Source organism: Vanessa tameamea, chromosome 25 (genome assembly GCF_037043105.1).
Source record: "Vanessa tameamea isolate UH-Manoa-2023 chromosome 25, ilVanTame1 primary haplotype, whole genome shotgun sequence".
In the NCBI taxonomy this organism is placed as follows: Eukaryota; Metazoa; Arthropoda; class Insecta; order Lepidoptera; family Nymphalidae; genus Vanessa; species Vanessa tameamea.
The window spans coordinates 2,073,113-2,089,658 of NC_087333.1; the positions used below are offsets into that span (position 1 = coordinate 2,073,113).

Sequence of the window (16,546 nt, forward strand, 5' to 3'; positions counted from 1 at the left end):
TTGACATGCAGACTCGTTTATTGTCCCAGAAATTAAGAAATATAAACTTTTTTGTTTATATTTACATAAGAATAATTATTTACTTCAAGGCCTTATATACAAACATTTTAAAAATTTACTGTAAAAATCATGACCGTGAGCGTAGAATGGTTGCATAAATACTATCATCATTTCCCCCTTTGAATCGCAATTCCGATCCTCTGGGCGAAAATGAACCAGCCCTCCTGTCTCCAGTCGAAACGAACGATTCTATAAGTATCTATAGCGTTATCTTTTGATGTAAAATTAATAAAATTTTAGAGCAATTAACAATTATATTTATGAGCCATATTTACGCTGTTAATTAATTAATCAGACTCATTTACATCAATATCCCAATATTTTTTATTACATTTAAATTGTACGGTATTAAATTAGTCCAAATCTTTACATAGTATAAAACAAAGTCGCTTTCTCTGTCCCTTTGTACGCTTAAATCTTTAAAACTACGCAACGGATTTTGATGCGGTTTTTTTTAATAGATAGAGTGATTCGAGAGGAAGGTTTTTGTATATTTTTTGCGCTTGCATTGTAAACGCTGGCTGAACCCTACTAGATAGATCAAAATAATGTACTACAGAATTGTACACCTCAAAAATGTTTACAAAAAAGTCCGCGATGGTATGTGTCTATCTGTAAGTTATAACCCACAATAAATTTTTTTTGTTATTTATTTTTTACCACAAATATTGGCTAATTTTCGAAGCGATTTTAATCTATACAGCATTAATCCTTATCCAATGAAATACCTTAAATACGTTGTTGATTTCATATTGATCTATATGGCCCTTTACAGCATATGATTTAAATGAATATTTTCGAAGATATTACAGATATAAACGTAAAGCGGAACGTAGCGTTTGCGGTGGTACCGGCCGGCCGGGGCGGCGGGAGCGTGCTATAGGCACGTCGGAGGCCGCGGTTCTCCCTGTAGCCGGTAGCACTTTGAATTTAGCAGCGATCAGACGCGGTTATTATCGGGGCTCTGTAGCGATTGAAATAACAATCCATACTTCCATACTAATATTATAAATGCGAAAGTATCTTTGTCTGTCTGTCTGTCTCGCTTTCACGCCAAAACTACTGGACCGATTTAAATGAAATTTGGTACACAAATAGTCTAGAGCCTGAGAAAGGACATAAGCATAACTTTTTATTTGGAAAAAAGTGCTGTAAAGGGTTGAAAAGGGGGAGGAAAGGTTGTAAGTTGTTGAAAGTATTGTCATGTTTAGAATTTTTAGAACTAGAACCATAAAATTTATATTTTAGGCTGTACACTTATAAAATAATACATCATGACACCCACTCGGGAGGGAATTTTGGATATTCTACCCCTAAATGGGTGAAATAGGGGTTGAAAGTTCGTATGGATTTTTTTAAGTTAGAAACATGAAACTTTATTTTTGGGATACTGATTAAAAAGGAGTAGATACGTATTTAAGCGTTTCTTGATATTCTTCCTCTGAGGGGGTGAAATAAGGGACAAAAGTCCGTCATTTTTTAAATTAAAAAAAAACTGATTTTGGAATACGGATTTATTATAAGTATATACGTATATAAGCTTTTCTGAATATTTTACGCCTAAGGGGAGAAATAGGGTTAACATTCCGTATACAGGTTAGTCTGGAAGTCAGTCATTTTGAAGTTAGAAGCATGAAACTTTATTTTTGTGCCACTGATTAAAAATTAGTTGATACGTATTTAAGCGTTTCTGGATATTTTACGCCTAAGGGGAGAAATAGAGTTTGACATTTCGTATACAGGTTAGTCTGGAAGTCCGTCATTTTGAAGTTAGAAGCATGAATTTTTATTTTTGGGCTACCGATTAAAAATTATTTGATACGTATTTAAGCGTTTCTGGATATTCTACCCTAAGGGCTGAAATGCACACTGATGTGGTATACAAAGAGGTATTACATTAACGTAACATTTTAAGTTAATTTGTAAATATATTCATATTCTACGCGGGCAAAGCCGCGGGTAACAGCTAGTAAAAGATAAATTGAATCTGAACCTATGTGATTTCTATCATAAGTGAATACACAATAAAAACCATTTTGACCTTTATTTGAGACGTTATAAAGTTGTATATCACGTGAATAGAATATTTCGGTTAGGAATTCCAAGGCCAAGTTGTGTCTCGTCTTTCAGATATCAACAAAGTTATCAGTGACCTTATGGTATTATAATATAGGCGATTATAATAGCGAGGAAGAATGTCATATGTCAATATAATTAGTCTAAAGTCGTAATAGCACCTAGCTCTGTTGTTAATTGCAATTTTAAACTACATACTTGTATGTGTGTTACAAAGAATATTCTTTGTAAATAAATCAAAATTAATCCTATCTGTGATTTTGAATAACTTCACCTTTCTGAAATTTGTATAGCTTTTTGGAAATTATAACTAACGTAATACAAATTGTTTGTTTAAATGGAAATGTTGAGGATTTCTTCATAATATTATGGAGAATATACCAAGGCATCAAAATCGGTTGAGTCTTTGGGACGTTTTAATAAATTATTGATTTTGCACATATTCTACATTTAATATACATACTAATTAAAATAACACGAAGGTTTCCGTGCCACCATCTATAAAAGCGGCAAAACATGTCTTTTGTATTGGGAGCCCCACTTAAATATTTATTTTATTCAATTTTTTTATGGTTATAGCGGCAACAGAAATACATCATCTGTAAAAATTTCAAGTGTCATGTCAATGGTTCATGAGAGAGGTGACAGATGGACGGACGGACAGCAATCTTAAAAATAGGGTCCGTTTCACCTTTTGGTTACGGAACCCTAAAAATGCTTATAATAATAATGCTGGTTGAAAAAGAATCCGTTTTTTTTCTTTTGAGACTATCGTATATCCAAATGGTTAATTTGCAAAATCCTTTATGGTTAAAACGTACTTTTATGTTTATTGATTTACTCGAAAGTCCCGACCGAACGATTTCGACGAGATAAACCTTGTTTAGACTTTATTTCATTGAATTACTTTCAAAATTCCGTTAACAGTTGTATCGACGTTTTTTCGCAAATCCATAGTGAATATCATAGATTAATCAAGCTCTCGACCAATGATATCGCGCCAATTTACTGTCAAATATTGTTTATTTATATACTACTACTATTATTACTTCATTGAAGTATTTAATAATCTCTTAAATTTATAAAATATCTAGTTATTTAATTAATAAGTAATTAATACATTAATTGTTTTTGTGTCTTAATTAATTTCAGATAACGCACAAGACCTTGTAAATTAGAATAAGATTGTGGTTTTTTTTTTGTAAAAAAGAAAAAAATAATATTGAATAATTTTGTTTTAATAACCGAATAATATTAAAACAGAAATAAAACGAAAGTGTAAACACGAATTACTAATCGTAGGATATAATTGCGTCGGCACTTTTTATAACTGGCAATAACTCACGGTAATTTTTTAAATTTAAATTGTATTAAGATTTTGTTCACTAAATAGTTGATTTTTTTTCCCGCATACTTATCTCGATAAGCGTCTTGGCGCCGTTATTAACACGAACCAGACATTAAACGCCCCGTCATGTAAAATTATAATATTAGAATGTTATTGATTTGAAGCTGGTTTATATTAAGTCGAACCGACATATATGAAAAAGTAACCGACCGTAAATATCGCACTAGGTGGCAAAGGTCTCGCCGCGTCTCGTCTTTTTTATGATATAGATTGGCGGACGAGCAAATGGACCAACTGATGGTAAGTGGTCACCACCGCCCATAGACAATGGCGCTGTGACCATTCCTTACATCGCCAATGATCATCTTTGGGAACTAAGATGCGTTCTTTAAATTATTTGAATTCGATGTTTAGATGTATCTATCTGTTGTATACTGTTTGGATTTTAGATACATGCAAAAATGTATGTTAATAGACGTCTTCCATAGAAATAGCCGGCACACGTAAGAGAGGGCAACCTCAGGCTAGTTAACACACAGTCGTAAAAGTGTCCTGAATATATTTAATTTTTCATATAGGTAAACATACAATTTTAGAGGTGAAATATAATTTCAATGGCGGACAGTCAATTTGTATTCGAAAAATCATCACATTAATGAAAACTTCAAGATTCTGTATATTACTATTATTATTAATCAAGTGCACATACATCATTGAACCACTATTGTGACGATACGCAATTAAGATTATAGCGGTTGAGAGAGGAAAAATGGTAAGTTGTGTCCATTGTAAGGTACATTGGCTCATTCACCCCTCAAACTGGAATACAACAATATTAAGAATTGCTGCTTGGTGATAAAATATGTGATATTTGGGTGGTACCTACCCAGACGAGTTTGCACAAAGCCGTACGACAAAGTAAAGTTTGTATGTATATTACTTATTCGTCGCCTTTTTTAATCATCTTATCTCAGAATTATTATTTTATACCACCATACGAAATATTTGACGTGAAAAACTCTCGCTTTTAAAAATACCACAAACGACAATATGTCGATCTGATCTACTGTAAACTGAATCATAGTCGAGTTCATCGCAATTTCATTCAACAAAAACTAATGTTACATTAAATAAATTAATGATTGGAGCTTATGTGAACTGTAAATTATATTTTGTTTTTCTTTTTATATATGCTTATTAACATCTTGCTAATATTAATTATATGATTAATTTCACACATTTAAAACAATAATTCCTGATCTTAAACCATGATTGTAAATTGAGAAATCATTTCATTTAATTAATTCATCATTGCAACCCCATGTTATAGTGCATTTTTTTTTATATATTTTCTTTGTTAAAATAACTTCAAAGAGTTTTTAATGTACCAACACATTAGTCGTTTATTTGCTATATTATAAATTCTAAAGAAAAAAAAAACAATAAGAATCTTGTTAATTGTTATGATACTAAATATACTATAGATACTATTTTAAATTTACTTATTCTTTTTTTAAATAAAAAAAAAAGATAAGTTTAATTTACACCTAACAAAGGAATAGTAAATCATATTAATTTACTTATAAATTCCTAAAATACAATAAAATTATCAACTGCAGCGAATTCAACTTTATTCTGTTTATTTGGATATCATAATATTAATAATTTAGGCATTCTACACTGGATCTTGGTTCAATACTAAGCTAAAAAAAAAACTAAAACCGTCGCAGAAAGCGGATCAATGACCGCTGTGTAAATATTTTCGCTATTATATTGAGCATCTAGACTTAGACTGAATATAAATTCTATCATATTATTTAGCATCAATGTTCCAATTATAATGCTTTATTCAATAATAGTATTTATATATACAAGAACTTTCTCGCGCTTGTCGCGTCCATAGTCCATATATTTTATTTTATTATTGATATATTAACAAAAAGACGCAACGTTTCGTACGACCAGGAAATTGTATTCGCTTTGGTTTCTTCACTTAAATTCCAAACTTATAACGGCAATGATCCGGTCCCGATTTTATTCCGATCTAAATTTGAATCGCAACTGAATTGCTTCGTTAGTACAATAGGAAAACGGCTGAAGGGCAACGATTACTTTTCGATTGGACTGCGACAAAGCGTAAATTTGTTGAAAGAATTGGACCCTCAGAGTCTACATTTTTTTTTAAATTAATTACAGCGGGTGCAACTGCAAAGCCTTACTTACAAAAGAATATAATAATAAACATACCGCGCCATCTGGTATAAGTTTACTGTGCATACATTAGTAGTTATTTCAATCAGGCATTAAAAAAAATAGTATCAATGAGCCACCAATCACCATTGTAAAGTATTTTATTGCCAAATAACAATGCACATTTTATTTGATACTATAGTAATAAATGTCGTAAAACAAGCAACGGTATAAATATTAAACAAAAACGTACAATACTTAATTGTTAATAAGAATGGTGGCAAGAATACTAATACCATCGATTAGTTAAATCGATTTATTGCCATATGAAAAAATCCTAAAAGTATTTAGCATATTTCGGATTTTGTTTTTTTTTTATCCATATATTTATTCTATGTACGAAGATAATAATAATTGACATATTTTTTTGTTATACGTTTCGAAACGTTCTACATATTTTATGAATGAATTTTTATGTTACAGATTGACCTCTTTGTATTTATGAACACTCATATTTTAACAGCTCACTCAAAACAAATATTTTAATAACAAAGTAAACAGTTAAAGTTTTTACTGATGTTGATATATTAAAAAAAATAACGTTAAATGGTTACGTTTCATGAGAAGTAAAACCTTTTTGTGTCTAAATTCGAATTATTATTTCAATATTTATTTTCTCAATGCTTCTAGAATATTTGAATTAAGGCATTGAAACGGAAATATGCTTAGAGTATAAACACTCGTTATACAAGTCATACGGGTGATTACTTCAATCACATACATAGTATCAAGTTTTTATGAAACCGATCGAAATGAAAATGTAAATATTGAATATTTTTTATGAATCGTGTTATTTTTATCAATTTTATTTACAATACAAATATCTTTAATAATATTTTTATTAATACTTTTTGTTAATTTATAATTTAATCAACTTCTATGTATATAACTATAGATTTGATTTTAGTTTTCAAATAGATTAAAAATATAATTATGAAAGAATATTTTGTCAAGTAAAATCTTATGGGCTTTTGTTCTTTCTTTTCAAAGTAAAGCTGTGGTGATACGGCATATAGATTATACTGAGAAGAATCTTCAAGGAACTCCGTAGGTACGGTTCCCTACCAAGTTACAAAAGTATTTTAATTACCAATAAATTACAAATATCTTAATAAATAAAATCCCTTGCAATTTAGTATGCATACCTACACTCTCGCACCTGCGTCAAGACCTGCCACCATTATATCGATGTACAATCGTAAATAAAGGTGACTAATACATAAAGGGGTCACGTCCCAATTACATGTGGATATATTTTTAAACACTTCAGTTCGTATCAAAACAAAACAATAAATCTTATGAGAATAAAAGCTATGGATTATGATATCATACAATACGTAATAGGGTCAAGGAGAGCTTTGGTTTATTGGCCGATACAATTTTCGATTTCGTTCGGGAATCGCAATAAATTTATTTTGTTGTTTTTTTTTCCGTATATTTCAAAAACGGTTCGTTTTACCTACAATATTATTGTGAATGAGATACTATGAGATAATTTATATTTCGTAAGTAATAATTTATGCTCCCTATTTAATATACAAATAACAGATAATAAATATATTGATACTCTCGTATCTGATATTTTCGTAATTGTATTTTTTATTTATCAATTCGCGATTAAGTAGCATGTTGGTTGTGATTGCTTCTTTTTGTGGTTTAAAGGATCTCATTTCGACAACGTTATCGATTCTGTTCTAAACCAAACTAACGGTAAGAATATTTGTCACAACTAAGACTTACTATCCTTTTAAACGCCACAAATGAAAATCAGTTAATATTTACTATGACAAATTAGTGCGGAGTTTGCGCACATAACGCACAATGGAACCGGTAAAAAATAGTATTAATTGTAGCAGGTATTTGATTATAAACAAACAATGACTGAAAAGAAACATTTAAATTTTTTAGACCATGTATTTATTTAATTATAATTTTAACCAAGACTGCGTTTAAGAATATTTGAAATATAGAAATTAATATAATTACTAAAATACGAACACTTACTAAAATATAATTTATTGCAAGTACAATAAAATCCCATTAATTTTATAATACCCGTTTATTTTTCAGAACAAAACAGTTTTCTTGTAACAAAAGCTGAATGGATTTCAAAAAAAGTAAATAAAATAAAACGTGTTCGAATTTCAAACGTAAAAGATGGCACGGGATGGCCTTTGAATTCTTGAGATGAACTCATTCTTATGATTTATATTCGTACTAAATACCTATCGTTTATTTTTAAATAATTGTTCGTCATTATACAGGATTAAATAAAACTTTAAGCTACCAACGGCTTGGAATGTAGATTCTACTGAGAAGAGCCGGTAAGAAACTCAGTAGTTAGTCTTTTCCGAAAATCAGTTACATAGATTATTATTACTTATCCTACTGGCAATCGACGAACACTCCACACTTTTTTGTCTATACTAATATTATAAATGAGAAAGTAACTCTGTCCGTCAGTCTGTCTGTTGGTCTTTAAGACTAAACCACAAAACTGAATTTGATGAAATTTGGTATAAACCAAGCTTGTGCTCCAAGGAAGGACATAGGCTACTATTTATACCTAACACCTGACGACTAAGACCAAAAACGCGAGCGAAGTAGCGAGCGACAACTAGTCATATAAATAATTAAATATCGAGAATACGTCCTACAAATCAGTTTTCTTAACGGCTGATTTAAATTTATGAATTGATAAACCTAAAAGCGTATTTGTAAAATTTTATTATAGAAGTGAATACTGCCCAAAAAAGGGCGATTTGTCTTTGCGGCGACGGACACCTGGTTACAAGTTTTTATTATTTCTCGTGTTTATACAATATTTGTTATTATCAAAATAATAATACACAAAATATTGTTATAAATATATTGTGATGGCATCGTATGAATACTGACTTCATTAAATACATTCCGATGGGAATTTCGAACTCTGAGATTTCAAGGACACATTCCGAGTCAATGAATGATTCTACGTCTTCTAATGCGACTATTTATTGCGTATGAATACCATATTTAATTATTTAGACAATTAAAAGAATTACTCGTAAATCTTAAATTTAAATGCTGTCTGGTAATAAAAATATGCAAACATATTTAAATAAAAATAAAGATTAAAAAGATAAGGCATAGAGACCGTATCTGTGGAGACACAAATATAACAATTAAAAAAAAAACTTTTAAATGTATGTATGTATATTTTTAGATACAATACAGAATACCCTACCAAAATTAATTTTCATAATAAAACAAATTATAAAAATGCTAATGCTAATCGACTCAAATTACATCAGACGTTATTTTATAACATGTTCAGAAATTAAATCATCGTTTTATCTAAATATATATATATATTTCTGAAGATTTAAACCTGCTTAGTATAATCGTACGGGTATAGGTTTACTACATGCTGTATAATTTACTACCAGCACAATAAACTATGATATGGTTAGTTGTACTAACAACCGGTGGTCTCAAATATTCGACGCAAAGGTCATTTATAAACGTCAATAGCGGAATAATTTACGAGGTTCCTAAAGATAGTCCCAGGTTCAATCGCGCCCCTAGAGCTTTTTTATTTTGAATGGGAAGAGACTTGCAAAAGGACTGTCTGATGGTAAGTGAACATCAACACCCATAGAATTTACATCTTAAGAAATGCCATCCATCCAATCGCTAACGCGCTACCAAGCTTGTGAGCTAAAATGTTATGACCCTTGCGCCTGTATACAAACACTGGCTCACTCACCCTTCTAGCTGGAACACAATAACACTAATTTTATTGCTGTTTGGCGGTTGATTTAATGATGAGTGGATACCTTTCAGATGGGATTCCATAAAACCCAACCACTTAGTAAAAGCGTTTATCGTAGCAGAAGTGATACTCTGGAAATTTAAAAATTCTGGCTAGAAGACTTCTCTCCTTTCGAGAAAATTTAGAAGCTTATTTCACCAACAAGTATACGCTACGACAATTTTACCGCCGATCAAGTTAAGCATAAATACTAATGAGTTGTGTTAAACTGAATTAAAGGGGTCAACAAGATCATCAGTAATATCTTAAAATCGGAGATAACTATAATACTTTATACAAAAAAACTAACCCAAATACTTCTCGATCGAAACGATAACATTGTTTAAGAGTAAATAAGAATCAATTCACCGTTACTCAAACAAGATTACCCAGTTGCGACTGGATTACTAAAAATCTAAGATACGAAACGGCGACAGTTTTAATTGATACAGCGCTCTGCTTTCTCGTGAACGAACGATGCTGTCACATGTTATGACCGATAACCGTAGATTATAGTTTCTACAACATATACTATTTACATCGATGAACGTTTGAACGAGATTTTTGCATATCCGCTTGCAAGGGGCATTGACTTCTGATCTGGGGTGAGCTACACCCAACATGCCTTAGACTTTCCAATGCATATGCGAATACTATTAATATTCCTCCAGAATTCCTCCCACACGTATATATTTTGTCGAACAGTAGAGGCACGGAAGCCAACCTGCCAGCGATATCTCTGGACTGTATATATTATCAGATGAGCGGAATATGAATACTAATTTTGCAAACCTATTGGCTGATACATTTGCACGTTTGTAAAATAAATATTTTTACATGATTGTAGATCTACAAATTATATTTATTAGTTTAGTTTCATTTATTTATTACGTAAAGTGAAATGTAAAATAACAGTCTGTAACTGTAACGCACTACTGGGCTAAGGTCTCCACTCCCTTCGGGGAGAAGATGTCCACCACGCTCAACTGCGCGTTGGTGGATACCCATGTGGCAGATTTTCATGGAAATTACATAGACACATACAGGTTTCCTCACGATATTTTCCTTCAACGCCGAGCTCGAGCTCAATTATAAACACAAATTATACACTTGAAAATTCAGTAGTGCTTCCTTGCAATGGTTTTGAACCTGCAACGATCACAGTTAAGATGCACGCGTTCTAACCGCTGGGCCATTTCATCTGTTATTTATTAGAACACAATCAATCCTCATACGTTTAAGAAAAGTCAAAAATAATTTAGATGATGTGCATTTATGAGAATCTATTAGAGGCGTACTTTTTAATTGATCTAAGTTACTGAAAGATAGACACAAAAACAAGTAAATAACATCATAATTACAAGGAAAACGTATATATGAAGTAGTCAAAAAAAAACTATAATCACGTAAGCTTAACACGGAATTTGTAATAGTTACTGTGTTAATGAATTCTTGGTCTTGTATAAAGACAATGGAATTTGGACATAGACAATTATACAACTTTTTACTAATTGTTATATTCGTACTATAGACAAAATTAATTCATGGGATAAAATGTCACAATAAATCATAATTATTATTTCTTTTCCTAGCATAAAAATATTTTTTAATTATAATTACTATATTATAGTAAATCAAATGGCTTTGACAGGACCAAACTACTCACAACTTTAGGATCTAAGAAAGGAGACAGAGACTAAGAATAAAATTTAAAAAATTTATATATAGAATTTATATTTACTCAATCTCAATTAAAACTAAACAGTGTTCCGTGAAACTAGGCTGTTTATAAGGAGAGTGCTGTATGGGAGCCATGGGAGTTATATTTATTTTGAAATACATCATCAGTGTTATCAACCGAACGGACCGACAGCGGAGTATTAATAGGGTTCAGTTTTACCTTTTTGATACGGAACCCTAAAAATATATCTGCGTTCAAATAAGTTATAATAACGATTATTATTTCTTATGTTTCATTTCAGTACACCTGTAAAATATTTATATTAATTACAATATATTATTTTTAGATAATATTCATTATTATTTTTGTAACAAAGTTATTGTGTATCCAGATTTAAAAGTTAATATTTAACTTAATAATATTGTTAGTTTTATCATATTTAAATTTATAAATCATTGTTAAATAATATTAACCGTGTAAAATAAAAAGTAGGTTATGCAGGATAAACACCTATAATGTTTGCATACAAAATATCTTATGTCAAGGTAGTTCTGTTTTGAAATGATAATAAAATGATAAAGATCTTAATTAATTCGTACAAGATAATGTGTAAACCTTTTTCTTGTCATATTATGTAAATTATACAGAATAAAGTGTTCGTTGGTACAAAAATTGTAATAAAAAAATTGTTCTTAAAAATATTATTTATATGAAACATCTATTGTATCTCCGAAAAGCGCTGAGTCTTCTACTATCAATTTTATGTTTATTGGTTTAGGATTTTTTCAGTTAGGCAATACAAAAAAAATGGCGCCTCAATTAATATTGATTATAATTTTATTATCTGTACAAACTAACCAGTCCTCTTATGACTTTATTAAAGGGTCATTCATTCGATAACAGATTAAAAACTCTCTGTTATGACTTGTGATGTCAATTGATCAATAGCAGTATTTTACGACTCGGTTTAATCATCTGTAATTAACATTCGTCTTGCCTTGGCATTACGGTAATATCAAGGCCATTAGTTATCTGTAAACGATACTTTGTGTAATTCATGAACTTTCAACCCATCTGTTTATTGAAAAAAATGTGAAATGACACACGACTATGTTTCCATTTGAAAATATTGAAATATAGACTGAACACGAGAGGGGTCAATTGTATGTTTGCATGTTTGTTATACAAAGCGTTTGCTCCTCTACTAAGATAAGAATACAATTTTTAATGAATCATTGAATTTAATTAATTAATTATTTTAATAAAATAGTCCATTATTATTGTGTAAAATTAATACGATTAACAAAAACGACGAAGTGCGAGTCGGACTCGAGCAAGACGTGGTCATTACATTATCTATAAAAACGGAAAAAAAATCGTGTCTGTTTTACGGGAGCTCCACTTAAATATTTATTTTATTCTGTTTTTAGTATATAGCAGTATTATTTGTTACTATAGCGACAACACAAATATATCAGCTGTAAAAGTTTCAAGTGTTTAACTATCACGGTTCATGAGATACAGCCTAGTGACAGACGGACGGAACGACTTAGTAATATTAGGTCCCTTATATATAATATTAGATGGAAACAGAAATATTGACAATATATCTACGGTATAACTCTATAATAATATTAATATTACAGACAATTTTATAAATAAATGTACTATGTATGTAATAATCCCGGTCTCACTGGTGAATCTGACATCAACTACCAGGAAGCAATACGTTTTCTGTAGAAAGACACACACTTAACCTTTGGTATAGTAGCTAGTTTATTAAGCTATAGATTCTAAGATTCTAGTTTCAAGGTGTGTTTTTCGCTAGTTGAGCTCTATGTTAATTAGTTTCCACTTCTGTTTCGAGACAGAACGAAATGTCTTCGACTGTAATCTCTCCGGTCTAGTTTGATTGCTGTCCCATCGGATTAAGAAACGAAGATTGTTTTACAAGATAACATTGGCAGTACGCCATATTAAATTATTAGTGACGTCACAACACAAGACTAGTTCAATGGCAGTTTTTTTTTTCAATGAATTCTTTCGGCTGTCTGATGTAACATATAACCACAAACAAGGTTATCATTAACTCCTTGTATTTAAACTAGTCGATTAATACAATGAAGTAAATTGTTATCAGAAATTATCTAAAATAAACTAACTTGATTTACTATAATCTTTTATTTGTACAGCTAATACATTAAGTTTGTTATCTGCGTAATCTTTAATCTGTCAGTTCGATTGGTTGTCGAACTCATAACTAATAAACTATTTTATTACAGGAATATTTTACAAAAATAATTTTACATCCGTTGTATAGCCTGTGGTATTAAAATTCGATGTTTCGTTTGTAAATGTTAACAGTGGTAGGTCTTTGAAAATCCTTTCTGGATTGATACCACCAAATCACAACGATAAACAGTAATACTTTGTATTGCTTGGTGTGGTGTACATCGTAATAACAAGCACAAATATCACGACTTTTCTTTTATTCAACGTATTGACGGTGTAGCATAATTAATTAAATATATTATTTAAGAATTAAAACCTATTCATCATTGAAAAAAATTTTCTTTTATCTTCTACAACGGTCAGTAAATGTCACATTGCTTCAATGAAAATTAGAATAAGTATTGTTGGATTTAAAAGATATTTCTGTCCATGGAGATTTTTCCGCGATATTTCCCTTACCACACAATACGTTTACCGTACCTATAATATAACTCGAGGGTGTGATTTTGACCCCGGATTTGAACAGAATATTTTTGCACATCCAAACATATTAAAAATTTACCTATATACGTATAGTCCATTCCAAACGAAGAAGAAAAAAGATAAAAAATTATATATTTATGTTTTATTTGCGATCTCTTTTATATTGTGGAATACAAACAGTTCCTGATATATACATACATATTTATGTATATATGCCGCTATGCCACTTAAATAATTATGATACTTTCAAAGCTCCGATAACGACTTCGTCGACATTCAAAACGCAATATTTTGCGAATTCCTTTCGTCGGAAATACGCTATCAACCTTGACAACTAAGATGCCCGTAATTATACTGGCTCATTCACCCTTCAGACCGGAACACAACAATACTAAGTATTGCTTTGGCGGTAGAATATTTGATAAGTGGGTGGTACCTACCAGCCGGCTTGCACAAAGCCCTACCACCAAGTGAAGTACAGTAACAATTTTGAACTATATATACCAATTCGTAATTGAGAAACAAATAAATGAGTTAGAAAAGGATTTATAGATGTTAAAAAAGTACGGGGGTGTGAAAGTGCGGCGCGGTTCTATGGAGGGCAAATAATAATTAAATTAAATCTCGTTCACTGTCGTTGTAAGTTGATAGAAAAGAGTAACTACTTAGTCTCTTGGGGATTCTTTTTTGGTAGAATCTTTGTTCCGAATCGTTAGTAGCTTTAAATTTAATGTAATCTTGTAAAATTAGGATAAAGTGCTTGTATGTGTAAGTAGGTTCTACTTGAATAAATAATATTTAAAAAAAAATTATACATTCCGGGTATTCATATGACTACACTCCACATGCTAGTAGGCGGTAGTGAACATCGAACTTAAAAAAAAATCGAACTTAATAAATAAATAATGATCAGCGTCAGCCCAAAAATCGATCCGATCTTACCGACATCCTCTTAGTCCTTTTTTCTTAAAAGTTTCTTGAAAACATACGTCCAAATTGTTAAACATAAACAATATTTTGTTATCTAAAACTTTTATAGAAAACGTTTGAAATGAATATGCTATTTAATTTGGTGGATTATTACATTATGATGTTAACTCCATTACTATATAACTAAGAAATAATTGATAAAAGTACTTGATTTTGCACCTTTTATAGATATATTCAGCAAACGAAATCGGTATTCTCCTTATTGAGAAATTAGAATCCAAGAAAATTATACACAGTAAGTCTATTTAACAAAATTTTTCCCGATTACACGAAAGGTAAAATATATGGAATCATTGGGGTCCCAGTGGAATAAAGTTTAAATCATTAAAATCTGTGAAGCAAGTAAGTAGAAAATACATAAGAAAATAATATGTATCATCGAATATGTCCTTTTTGAAATCGGCTAAAAATTCATAATATTTCTCTATGGTGCTTAAAATCTTTACGAAATTATATTTCATTAAAGAAATTTACTTCATTTTAAAAATGTGATATGTATTCTGTATTCGGTTTTTTGTATTTTTTTTTTTTGTTTTAATAGACATATCATAAAATATAGGCGATTTTTGTTTGACCATAATTTTTCTATTTGATGAGAGACGTAAAAGTATTTTTTTAAATATTTATATTAAAACTTCATTGTCATATTTTCGAATGGTTTTTGACACGTTATTTTATTATAACGTTCTATGTAATTATTGAAAAATAATGGAAATATTTATAATTAAACAATAAGAACGTAATTCTAGGATACCTGTTTGTGGAAATTTGTCAGAACTTGAACTCCATGTAACCAATTTTCAAAAATTATACCAATGACAGTAAGATATTTTCTGAACGCACCTTGTTTTCAGAATACAAAACGAACAGGAAGTTAAACAAATATTTTTCAAGCAAAAGAAACTAGCGATAATAATTTTATTATTATGCAAAATATTTTACTTACGTATTCGTCATGACAGCTTTTATTGTTAACAACTTAACACAGCCAAGAGACCGAAATCGACTGAAAATGCTAATAGAAACTTTAACAAAATCTTCTTTTTTAAAAAAACTCTAGTCCACGGACATAATAAAAAAAATCAACTGTCCATTGTTGTTTTAAAAAAACACTCGAACCTAACGGGGTCCGGTTTAGAAAAAAAAAAGGATAAATCGAACAATCACTTCGCGCGGCAAATTTGACTTTGGAACGTCTTAGCGTCAGTTTAGCGCGAGTGTCGAAATTAAACTGCGCTTGCCGCTCGCACACACCTGATTTAATATCGCGTGCTGTATTGCCATGCGAATGAAGTTGTACGGCAAATTTCAAAAACTATTCAGTAATGCATTTAAATTGATTTTTCTTTTCAGCATACAACATTCCTACATTAAAATTGTTTTAAACCGTTACACATCAGACATATCTAATGGCCTATTTTATTTTTTATTAAAAATCACTATTTGCCTTCTTCTACAGATTATTTTGGAAGATCCTGGAAAAGGCTAATGTATCTCCAATTCAAGACTATACTTAAAACCTCAAATATATGAACTCTAAGACTTACATCTCTACATAGAACTAAACCTCTAATACGCCAAGGCAAATAAAAATATTAAAATGTAATCATAAAAATATATACTTAATCGTCAT

At 30.5% G+C, this 16,546-nt stretch overlaps 1 protein-coding gene across 1 annotated transcript in view; it reads right to left on the bottom strand.

The window, feature by feature from the left end:
* Window positions 1–16,153, bottom strand: part of LOC113401789 (uncharacterized peptidase C1-like protein F26E4.3) — a 56,345-nt gene extending 40,192 nt beyond the window's left edge. The window contains exon 1 of the mRNA XM_026641817.2: window positions 15,860–16,153. Within this exon, the coding sequence (XP_026497602.2) occupies window positions 15,860–15,870 (11 nt within the window). The 5' untranslated portion in view covers window positions 15,871–16,153. The remainder of the gene's footprint in view (window positions 1–15,859) is intronic.
* Window positions 16,154–16,546: the final 393 nt, after the last annotated feature.